At 36.6% G+C, this 11,873-nt stretch overlaps 1 protein-coding gene across 10 annotated transcripts; it reads right to left on the bottom strand.

Moving 5' to 3' along the window:
- Positions 1-5,774: 5,774 nt before the first annotated feature.
- On the bottom strand, positions 5,775-9,350 carry LOC127086774 (uncharacterized). Of its 10 annotated transcripts, none has more exons than XR_007789631.1 (6): positions 9,076-9,350; positions 8,084-8,509; positions 7,200-7,850; positions 6,582-6,725; positions 6,407-6,460; positions 5,775-6,285 (listed from the first exon to the last, which is right to left on the bottom strand). XR_007789631.1 is itself a non-coding variant. In XM_051027584.1 (6 exons), exons 2-6 carry the CDS (start codon positions 8,480-8,482, stop codon positions 6,276-6,278), a joined length of 897 nt encoding a protein of 298 aa, XP_050883541.1. In that variant the 5' UTR covers positions 8,483-8,509; positions 9,076-9,349; the 3' UTR covers positions 5,775-6,275. The 10 variants fall into 10 exon arrangements, 7 of the variants coding, with proteins under 7 accessions (XP_050883541.1, XP_050883537.1, XP_050883535.1 ...); XM_051027584.1 differs by lacking the exon at positions 6,582-6,725 and having other exon boundaries at positions 7,200-7,363; positions 7,581-7,850; positions 9,076-9,349; XR_007789629.1 differs by having other exon boundaries at positions 5,775-6,460.
- Positions 9,351-11,873: the final 2,523 nt, after the last annotated feature.

Below are 11,873 nucleotides of genomic sequence, written 5' to 3' on the forward strand. Positions count from 1 at the left end.
GTTTGGTGTGTGAGAGTACTCACAACAGTGTTAAATTGGGAATGTTGAAGTTAACGAGTGGTATTCTGGAGGAGATCAGAGAGGGTCAGAAATCCGATATGCATTTGGTTGATAAGTTGACTTTAGTGAATCAAGGTCGAGGTGGTGAATTCAGAGTTGATGAGAATGGTGTTTTGAAATTTGGTAGTCGGGTGTGTATTCCGAATGTTATTGAGCTTAAGAAGAGTATTCTTGAGGAGGGACATCGTAGTGGCTTAAGTATTCATCCTGGAGCTACGAAGATGTATCATGATTTGAAGAAGTTATTTTGGTGGCCGGGAATGAAAAGAGAAATTGCGAGTTTTGTTTATTCTTGTTTGACTTGTCAGAAGTCAAAGATTGAGCATCAGAAGCCGTCTGGACTAATGCAACCGTTGGCTATTCCAGAGTGGAAGTGGGATAGTATCAGTATGGATTTTGTTTCGGGTTTACCGAGGACAAGTAGGAATTTTGAAGCCATTTGGGTGATTGTTGACAGGTTGACAAAATCGGCTCATTTCATTCCGATCAGAATGGATTATCCGTTAGAGAGATTAGCCGAGTTGTATATTGAGAAGATTGTAAGTTTGCATGGTATTCCGTCTAGTATTGTTTCGGACAGAGATCCTAGATTTACATCGAAGTTCTGGGAAGGTTTGCAGAAGGCTTTGGGAACTAAACTGAGATTGAGTTCTGCATATCACCCGCAGACTGATGGTCAGACTGAGAGGACGATTCAGTCACTGGAGGATCTTTTGAGAGCTTGTGTTTTAGAAAAAGGAGGTGCTTGGGATTGTTATTTGCCTTTGATTGAGTTCACCTACAACAATAGTTTTCATTCGAGCATTGGTATGGCACCGTTTGAAGCTTTGTATGGTAGGAGATGTCGGACACCTTTATGTTGGTATGAGTCCGGTGAGAGTGCTGTGGTTGGACCGGAGATTGTTCAACAAACTACGGAAAAGATTAAGATGATTCAGGAGAAGATGAGAATTGCTCAGAGTCGTCAGAAGAGTTATCACGATAAGAGGAGGAAGTCACTTGAGTTCCAAGAGGGAGATCATGTGTTTCTTCGCGTCACTCCGATAACTGGTGTTGGTCGAGCTTTGAAGTCGAAGAAGTTGACACCTCGATTTATTGGTCCTTATCAGATTTTGGAGAGGATAGGAGAAGTGGCCTATCGTATCGCCTTACCGCCGTCGCTTGCGAATTTACATGAAGTTTTTCATGTGTCTCAGTTGAGGAGGTACATTCATGATCCGTCGCATGTCGTCCAAGTAGATGATGTACAGGTGAGAGATAACCTGACTGTTGAAACATCACCTATGAGGATCGAGGATCGAGAGTTGAAGCAGTTGCGGGGTAAAGAGATTGCCTTGGTGAAGGTAGCTTGGGGGGGGCCAGCAGGTGGCAACGTGACTTGGGAACTGGAGAGTAAGATGAAGGAATCTTATCCAGAGTTGTTCGCTTGAGGTATGTTTTCGAGGACGAAAACTCTTTTAGTGGGGGAGAGTTGTAACACCCCGATAATAATAAAATAATTATTTGAATTGAGTTAATAATTTAATTATTAATTTAATTAAATAATTGGAAATTTTATTATTATTATTATTTTTTGAATTATTATTATTTTGGAATAATAATTATTATTTGGAAAATATATATAAGTTGGAATTAAGGAAAAAGCCCAGGGGGAGTAAAAACATTTTCACGTGAAAACAGAGAAATCGTGAAAAAGGAAAAGGGCAGAGAAGAGGAGAAAGGAGCTGAAGAGCAAAGGTTGAAGAACGGAAAGGCTTGAAGCTCAAAGATTCGCCGGATTGTTAAGGTAAGGGGGGTTTATCGTCGATTAATGGGTATTTTGGGATAATATGTCATGGGTAGTGATAAGCCGTTAATTTGACCCTAATTGGGATTTGTAAATGTTGAAATGTTGTTGGATGAACTGTGTTGAAAGTTGAAATTAAATCGGTATTTGTGTGAGTAATGTTTTCCCGATCGTATAGCTGTTTACGGAATCGGAATCGGAGGTCCGGAAGTCTTCCAACGGCGGAATTCTGCATTCTGCCGTGTGTTAGCGCAGGAATTGTTGTTTGGTCTGCGTTAACCGGTTAACCCAGGATGTTAACCGGTTAACACTGTATTGAAATGTGAAAATATTGAGTTTTTGCCTGCGTTAACCGGTTAACCCAGGGCGTTAACCGGTTAACACTGTTGCGTTTTGCCAGAAAGTGAGTTTTGCCTGCGTTAACCGGTTAACCCAGGGCGTTAACCGGTTAACACTGTTGCAGAGTGAAAAATTATTGTTTTTAAATGTGGTGTACCTAATTGAGGGTTGGCCTATGTTGCCTATGGTGTAATAGGGATAAATTCCCGCTGTTTTGAGCAGTATATGCAATATTGAAATGTACTAATATTGTGGTTGTTGTTTGGTATAATCTGACATGCTTACGTGATGAAAGATTGATGATGTATAATGATGTACATGATGCTGTGAATGTATATATTATGCATGTATGTGTGAATGGACTGTTGTATGGCTCAGAGTGTGAGCATATGTTTATTCTTGAATTATTGTTGATGTTGCATTGCTAGATGATTAGCATGCATGGCATAGCCTTCGGGGCTGTAGCTAATTCCCATAGTGAGGAATTAGTGAGTGAACCATTGTGGGTTGTTGTTGATGTTTGCATACTAGATGATTAGTGTGCATAGTCTAGCCTTCGGGGCTGTAGCTAATTCCCATGGTGAGGAATTAGTGAGTGAGTCACTAGGTCTCAAATGAGTGGGACTAGTGAGCTTAGTAGCCGTATCTGGAGGGATCGGTGAGCTTGAACTATATGTTCGAGAATAGTCGGTACCGCATGTGTAGAGTCTCATTGCATAAAAATATGTATGGCGTATAATATGAATGGATGTGTTCCAATATTATACGTGTGTTGTGTTGTTGTTAAGTATGATTTGAGATTATACTGGTATTGTATATTGATGTTGAGTATGATGTTTAAGCCAATGAGCTATTACTGAATGTGTATTGCAATTAGGGTGATTGATGTGTTAATTACTTGGCATTACATGTTGTTTTATAATGCTTATTATATTGATTGAGGAACTCACCCTTACAACTATTTTTCAGGTAACGAGAAATGAGTTGAGTAGAAGCAAATGCTTGGAGTCTAGTGTAGTCTCCCTAGTGGGTCATGCTCTGATAGATGTAACATCGGGCGGGAACACTTTGATTATTATTGTTGTTGTGGTTGAACTAAATTACATGTGATGTTACATGTTTTGCATGATTGAGTTGATCTCTATCCGCTGCGTAATTGTGCAAATACTTTATATTTAAATTAAATAAAAGAGCATGATTGTTATATTGTTTAAATGGTGTGGAATGTTTGTGTGACACCCTTGGTGCACTATTACTCTGATTATATGTATTATTTTAATTAATTTTTGGGGTATTTTAGAAGGGTGTTACATCAACTGCATACAGGTCTCCCAGTAAAAACACGAAAAGAACGGGGCAGAGTGGAGCCAATAATAGATAGTGTGAGTCTATAACCTTTGATTGTCCCGACAAAAAATTAGTGCAAGACGAGGCGGGCCCGACAAACACTACTCCCTAAAGCCTAAAACTTGAAAAAATTCATGTAAGCCCTGTTAATGCTCGTGTATGCACAAAAATAGACGAGGCAGACATAACATGAGGTTTGAGGCTAAAACTTAGACTCACACCGAAAAAATAGAGGCAAAACGAGCATGTTCGAAAGGGTCGAGCCCATTTTATCACTCATAACAATTTGTATCATTAATTATTTGAATATTAGTTACTCAATATTATTTTAATAAGATATTATAAAATACTTCACTTATCTCAATTTGTTTTTTTGTTGTTGTTAGTTTTTATTGTTGAAATTAAATTTTTTAATTTGTTTCAATGATTTATGAAATAATACAATCGATTAGATGACCAACGTCACATGTAGGCATGTCTTATAGTTTATTCTCTATCCTCCTGTGTCCATGTTCCTTACTCAACTACTACATTGAACACTTGTTAGGTGTACTTTTGAACAAATTGTTGTACAATCTCCAATTTGTCTTTTCTTTTGTACCAAGTATTTTAAATTATTTTCATGTTTTTAAATTTTGATGCATTTTGAGTATAGTTAACTCTATCAATTATAAATATATTGATTCATAATTATTATTATGCATATATATTTCTAAATTAATAATTCACATCACCAACACGATCTTTTACCCGTGAAAAACATAAACACACGCAACCCAATCTTTTACTAGTGAAAAACATACACACAAAATTACAGATTCATAAACACACGCAACCCAATCTTTTACTAGTGAAAAACATACACACAAAATTACAGATCAAAACATATTATATCATTACCTTTAATCTAATAGTAATGCTTATATGTGGCATTTGCAACTTAATGAAATAGGTCAGATTAGAGTATCGTTTTGTTTTAAATTGTACCAGAAGTTGTTCTGTTATTGAATGCCCCTAGCTTTCTTTAGGTCGCCAGCAGAAGATCTCAAAGATCATAAGGACATCATCTCCCTAAGAAGATCCTTTATATGTTGTATCCAGTCAAGGGTGTGTACATGTATACACTTTAACTTCAATTTACAAGCAACAAAACAAAACAAAATTTTATTTTGAATAGAAGAAACGAAATATACTGAACAAAACAAAAATTTGAGGGGGCACAACAGGAGGTTCAGAAAAGTGAAGAAGACTATAAATTCAAATTAATTTGTAATTGCTGATACACCTGCATTTCTAGGTATATATAACCAATTTAAACCATATAACCATTTAATTCAACTACTTAGTAAAGTGGCAAAATTCTTATGTATTCAAAGAGCACTGATATTTTCTACTTTACCAGAAACTGGTTGATTTCATAAAGACAAGAAATTTTGTACTGCACAATTATTCTTCATTAATAATATAGAAGATATAAATTATTAGAACTGAAAAGATAAATAACATTGTTGATTGAGCTATAACAGCTAAAGATAAATAACATTGTTGGTTGAGCTATAACATCCAAAGAAAAAATATGGTTTAAATTAAACACAACTGCGAAAGAGCTTAAATTCAGCTAAGATGACAATATACACAGCATTAGCTGCAAACATAAACTTAAAAAACAAATGGAATAAAAGGTACTTGAAGAGATAATACCAACATTCAGAACTACAAAGCGTGCATAAAGTTGCGTGTTCAAATCATCTTCTGAAATACTGTTTCCACAAGCCTTTTTGAAAATAAAGTCAAAGCTTGAATAGCTCCGCAGTGACCAGAGCAAATCACACTTCGCATTTAAAGGAGGACCAAATCAATATGCATCTTTTCAAATAATTCCTTTCCACAAGCCTTTTGATTAAAACTTTATTAGTTCAACAGTAGTCACAGTAAAATAGTCACAAACATAGTGAAGAGCTAGAATGACCTCAATGAAGATCCGGATATCTTTCAAAAAAAAAATGCATTGATCTAAAATAGATAGCTTAGTAAGCTTTTGATTTGTCTGAGATGAGATTCTATATCAATATCAAGGCTACATGCTAGCATTACGAAAAATTGACAGTTAAAAATCACATGTCTACTAAGGTATGATGCAAGCTTAGCAGAGTGTATCACCCAATTATTTCGAAATCAATTATAGACAAACAAAAACAAAATGAATCTACTCTGAATAAAATCAGAAATTAAAGCAATACTCTATCTCAAAGCAGTCAATTAGAGTTCAAAAGGGATCTTCGTGAACCAAAAAAACACACAATAAAGTCAAGTAGGATTTAAAACAAGAGAGGCACATTGTGAATGTGTGATAAATGAGTACCAAAGGAGAGTGAGAGTGGGGGTACTCGGTGACAGACCCAATAGAAAAGTGGAGGACACAACAAAAAGACAATAAAACCCTGAAGAAACATTGTGGATCGTGGAGAATACAAGGATTTTACAGGATTTTACCACAGGACATAATGGCAGAATTGACAACCCTAGTATAAACACATACTGTAACATCCTGGCATAACTTGCTTTTCAACTGGTGTGATAGAGTATTCAAGTCAAGTCACATTAAGATAATCCATATGGTGTGCAAATAAATAAAATAGACTACCATTATCTGAATAATGCATAAGAAGATCATCCATGCGAGGGTTGTTTCTGCAGCTTTTAAGCAAGTTCATGTTCTGGCCATGATTGACAAGTGTGAGTTCTAAGCACACCTGAGATATCCAATATTATCGGAAAGCGCATAAACAATCATAACAGAGGTCAGAAATTTCTTATCTCTGAGATAACTATTGGTAGAGGTCACCAATTAATTTGCAGAGAGAAGAAGCAAACCTAGCATCATACTTAGCCATTGGAAGCAAGGCATGCAAGCCTCCTACACTGTCCCTGGAATATGATTTTGATTCATCAATAAAAATCAATAATCAAATAGTAGGAAAAAGACCATATAAGAAAATAAACAGTAACTAAAGTTTACTGAGATTAAGCAAAATTTTAGATTTCATACTTCAATAACTATATACATGAAGCTGTTCATCATTGCTTGTCAATTAAATGATTTACATAGCATCAGAAAGTAGTAGTTGAATAAACAATCACATGCAACTCTCATAGCCTTTAGAAGGTATGGAAGCTCTCACCTTATATAATACTGAGAAAAAAAAGACAACAAATAAGATCCAAAAAAATTTAAAAAATAAATAGATAAACAAAGGATAAATAAAATAAAGAGCATTGAAACTTGACAATTGATTTTTTCATATTGAGTGTGACATCCTAATTTCTATAACAGAATGAATCTGAGAAAATGATGAATCAGAAGTTTTTTATCTGGTTCAGAACCTAATAGTACTGTACATGGTGTTCAAAAATGAAAGAATGTATGAAATCTCCCCTATGTAAACATTTAAAAATTCTGAACACTGGAAACTAAGTTCTTTATCCCTATCAAATGTTCATCGTTTGATATATTGAGTGAAATACGAAGATTAGTCAATACTTCTTCTTTTTCCCAACTTAAAGGACCGGAAGCATACATTGCCTCTAAGGTACAATGATAAGCATTCAACTCTAACCTATGGATTTTTTCGGCTACAACCTCTTTTGGGATAATGGTGCATCCTACCTCTGCGTCTTCAACATCTCGAGAATCTGCATCACTGCAAATGGTATTGTCATCACTTTGGCAAGCATTTGCCAACATATCATCATAAAATCCATCAACGTCTTGAACATCTGGAAATTCTGGATTACTGCGAAAGGAATCTGCATCATCTTGGAAAGGACCTGCTAACGTATCACCAAAATATTCATTGGCACTACCACTTATTACACTACAGCTGCCAACTGAACTCAGATTACTACAAGAATAATCTTGTTCTACAGTGGTTTTAACATTACAAGGATTCTTCTTCTCTATTCCATATAATTGATTGGTACTATTAGTGAAGGAATAACGCATGTATTTTTCACTCATAATATTCTGTGGATAAGCAATAGCATCTACCTTTTCCATCAATGGAGCAGTGGATACTGCTTTGAACCTTTTAGACTCACCCATAATCACACAAGCCCTCTTTTTTCTGGGATAATCCTGAATCCGAGATGAGCCATGAGAGCACACTCTTTTCAAAGTTGAAGGTGAGGGTAAATGGAGACAGCTGTCATCCAATCCTAGTGAACAAACATTGTTAGCTTGCTGAACATCAGGCATCACCTTATAGTTGTTTGAAATCAAATTCCGGCTAAACTTCATCACTCTAGACTTGGCTGGTACCTGGGTCAAACACAAGAAAATAATCTAAGGAAAAGGCCTGGCGAAATTTTCAAAGTAATGATGGGAGATAAAAATGAGCACAATTCACAAAAATTAACAATGCTAATTTGTAGCAATTTACACAAATAATTTAAATTCTACCACTAAGAAACTGCCAAAAAATTGAGAATGCTTGCTAGTTTGACTTTAATATTTGAAATAGAAAAACTTGATAAGCAAGCAACAAAAATTACCGTTGGACTAATGATCCATTGACCATTTTCCCATGATTGGCACATCCTCATGTGAATTTCTTGGACCTTCAGCTCCGTGCAAGATCCGTGCAACGCTACCAAGTACAATTCTCCAGTCATGTACTTCAACACAGTCGCTTTTTTCCAGCATCCGTCATTCCAAACCTCCACAGCATCATTAACTTTCCAACCCTCAATATTTTTCACAGCAGGGGGGCAGGGTCTGATGGCTTTCCTTGGAACCCTCCTCGAAAGAGCCTTTTCGTTTGCACTAGAATGGTCATACTTAACATTGTAAGTGTGCCCATTACCAGAAGTGATACGTGCACCATGCCATTCTACTTCAAGTCTCGAGGTATTGACAAGAACCTCCACTTTACTTCCTTTTCTTAGTCTCATCGTGAAAACTTTAATTCAATCTTGAACCTGTCACATTGTTAAATAAATGTTATTGCCACAAGCAACTCACAATCATCTTCAAGACAATTTCAAGGACTTCCATCAATCATTACAAAAAGATTCATAGTTTGTCAAACAATTAGCATTCATGGAATGAATTCTTTGAGAATTAGTTTCTCCAAAATTAATTCTGTAATAACTACAACAACAAAAATAAATAGGCTAAGCTGTAGCAACTAAAAAATGGAAAAAATAAATAGGCTAACCTAGATATTTCATCGCTTAATCATCACGATGGTAAAATAGGATGTTACATTCTTAAGCGTAAAATTTCCAGATATCATCATTTTTACTCAATTTTCTAGATATCATTGAAACTACCGTAATTTGAAAACTAATGATTAGACATTCAAACTACATACAAAAATTCAAAAACTAAAAAAAAAAACGGATAACAGATCGTGAAAAGCGAGAGAACAAAATCAAAATCCAGAAAGGAAAAGACCTAGAATCGAATAGATAAAACGAAAGAAAATACATTAATCGAAGCAATTGAAATCAAATAAAGTTCAAAGACGATTGATGCTACTAACCTTTATCGACGTTTTCCGGTTGAAGAAATCCGGTAATCGTTGGACGAGACGCTTCGGTGCGAGTGCTTTTCACTCTTCCGATGGCGACGAGTATTGAATGAACGAACAAATTGCCACTACAATTTTCTTGCTGGTTAAATATTGCAAATGGCTTCAACTTCTACCTTTAATAAGTTTTTTACATTTTATAAAAATATATATATAATTTTCAAATTCTATGTACTGGTTTAACAGCTCTTAGACAGAAAAAACCCTCGATTTCGCAGGAATCATTTTTCCATAAATAAATCACTTTATCTTAGAGGACCTACATCTAAAAAAAACTCACTTTTATATTTTAAACGGACAAGTTTTTTATATTATTTTGCAATTCTTAATAATTAAAACAATTCCTTTATGAGAAAGAAAAAAAAAATTATTTGTAAAACTATTTTACATGCACTACATTTAATGGTTTTTTTTACTGAGATAACCTACTTTTTCGAAAAAATTCCCAAAATACCCCAGTTTTCAGTAAAATTCTCAATCTACCCCACTTTTAGGAGGAGGCGCCAATTGAATTGGCGACCCCTCTTAAAAATTGCAAGGAGGCGCCAATTGGATTGGCTAGGGCAGGTGCCCTAGCCAATCCAATTGACGCCTATGTGTAATTTTTAAGAGGAGACGTCAATTCAATTGGCGACTCCCTTAATGATATATAATGATTGATTGTTACAGAAATACAATGTTACAAATAGCTTAAGATCTAGATACCATGTTACAAAAAGCTTAAGATCTAGATGATGCTCCTTGGTTGGGACAGTTGTTTTTGTTGTGTCCTAGTTGACGACAGATACTACATAATCTTATCATTTTATCTGTGGAATCCATCTCTGTTCTGATACGTGTGCTGTTTGCCCTTCCTTTCTTCTTTCTACACATCTCTTCATTGTGCCAAACAATATCTCCTTCATATGGAGGCCAGTAATCCTCCATTGGTAGTACTGAAAAGCTTTGACTATATACATTCATGATGGTGTTGGCCTTGTACACATCAGATAAATGGGTGTAAGCGTCTTGACGAGTATAAGCGCATGCTGCAATGACATGGGAGCAAGGTATGCGGAAGACCTGAAATTTTCCACAATCGCACCAACTTCTGTGTAGTTTAACCGCGTAGGCTAAATTTGGTCTCCCCTCGTTGTTGCCCATTGTTTCCTGGACGCTAAAATTTTGTCTATGACGGTCAAACATTGTTACAGCGTGTGTCGTAGCTTTGATGCTCTCCTCTTTCATGACCTTCATGCAACACTCACTGAATACTTGTCCGGACATTAACACTGCACTCCATCTTTCACCTCTGGTTGCGAACATAGAAGCCAACCTATAATAGGTTGATCTTACCAAGGCGGTTATCGGCAGATTTCGAATTTCTTTGAAAACCCCGTTCATGCATTCCACAATGTTTGTTGTCATGTGGCCCCATCGACAACCACCGTCAAATGCTTTTGTCCACTGCTCTACTGGGATGTTATTTATTCATCTCCCCGCGTCTTCATTAGACAGTCGAATTTCATCACGATAATATTGAAATGACGGTTGAGTTAAAGCATACCCAGCATTCACCACCTTCTTGCGAAGATTCTTATCTTTTATAGCACGCATGAAGTTTTGTGCAATGTGTCTGATACAGTAGACATGTGTAGAAGAAGGATCATGCCATCCGTTTTCATGGTTGTTGTAGGCACTTTCGATGGCAGCATGTCTATCAAAAATCAAACATAGATTGGCTTGTGGAGCGACATGCGTTCTGAGATGTCGAAGAAAGAAACCCCATCCACCAGCCGTTTCACCTTCAACAAGAGCAAAGGCAATGGGAAATACATTGTTGTTACCGTCTTGTGCAACTGCCATGAGCAAAGTACCCTTGTATTTTCCGTATAACCAAGTGCCATCAATTTGCATGAGAGGCTTGCAGAAAGCGAAACCTTTGATGCACGGGTCAAATGCCCAAAAGAGACGATGAAATATTCTATTACCTGTAGCACAGGTTCCGTCTGGCATCATTGCTGGCACTGTCTCCAGAATTGCCACAGTTCCTGGGACATAAGTTTTTAGTGCCCATAAAAACCGTGGTAATTCCTTAAATGAATCCTCCCAGTTGCCGAAAACCTGTTCAACAGCCTTTGTCCTCGCAATCCATGCTTTCTTGTAAGATGGAATATAATTATATGTTGTTCGGATATGGGATATAATTATACTCACCTTCACTGATGGGTCTTTATTTACCAATGGCAGAATGTCTTGACATATCAAAGTTGTGCTCAGTTTACGGTGATCTTGTTCAACGTTAGTTGCAACGCAACTGTGTGGTGGGTCTATTGAAGCGATCTCCCAAGAGTCATTTTTCTTCTTGTAAGATGCAGCCAAACGAAACTTACAAAGCATGTTACGACATTCGATGACATACCTTCTAGAATCAGTGCGTTTCACTGTAAAGTCAGCAAAGTTGTTCATGTGGAATTTTTTGATTGCCAAGACACATTCTTCTTTGGTACGAAACATGTCTCCCACCTTTAATTCGCCTACTGGTCTCGGATACGGATTATAAAAGACACTGTCGGACGTTTCATCATCGTGAAGATCCATATTTGTCATATGTTGAGGAGGATTGTAGGCATGACTAGGAGGTATTGGTGGTGGTTGAGCCTCATCTTCATCGTCGTTGTTCAGGATGTGATCAACCTGTATCTCGGTCTCCTCTTCTTCTTCATCAACAACGTCGACTTCTACTTCTGCTTCTGGGTTGAGTTCATCTG

This window comes from Lathyrus oleraceus, chromosome 5, assembly GCF_024323335.1.
Source record: "Lathyrus oleraceus cultivar Zhongwan6 chromosome 5, CAAS_Psat_ZW6_1.0, whole genome shotgun sequence".
Taxonomy (NCBI): domain Eukaryota; kingdom Viridiplantae; phylum Streptophyta; class Magnoliopsida; order Fabales; family Fabaceae; genus Lathyrus; species Lathyrus oleraceus.

What these genes read in the sequence shown, in the direction of transcription:
- LOC127086774 (XM_051027576.1), bottom strand. Translation starts at nt 8,482, where the DNA reads ATGAGACTAAGAAAAGGAAGTAAAGTGGAGGTTCTTGTCAATACCTCG. An exon ending in AATGGATCATTAGTCCAACG is followed by an intron (nt 7,851 to 8,083) that starts GTAATTTTTGTT and finishes TGTTTGACCCAG; the next exon opens with GTACCAGCCAAGTCTAGAGT.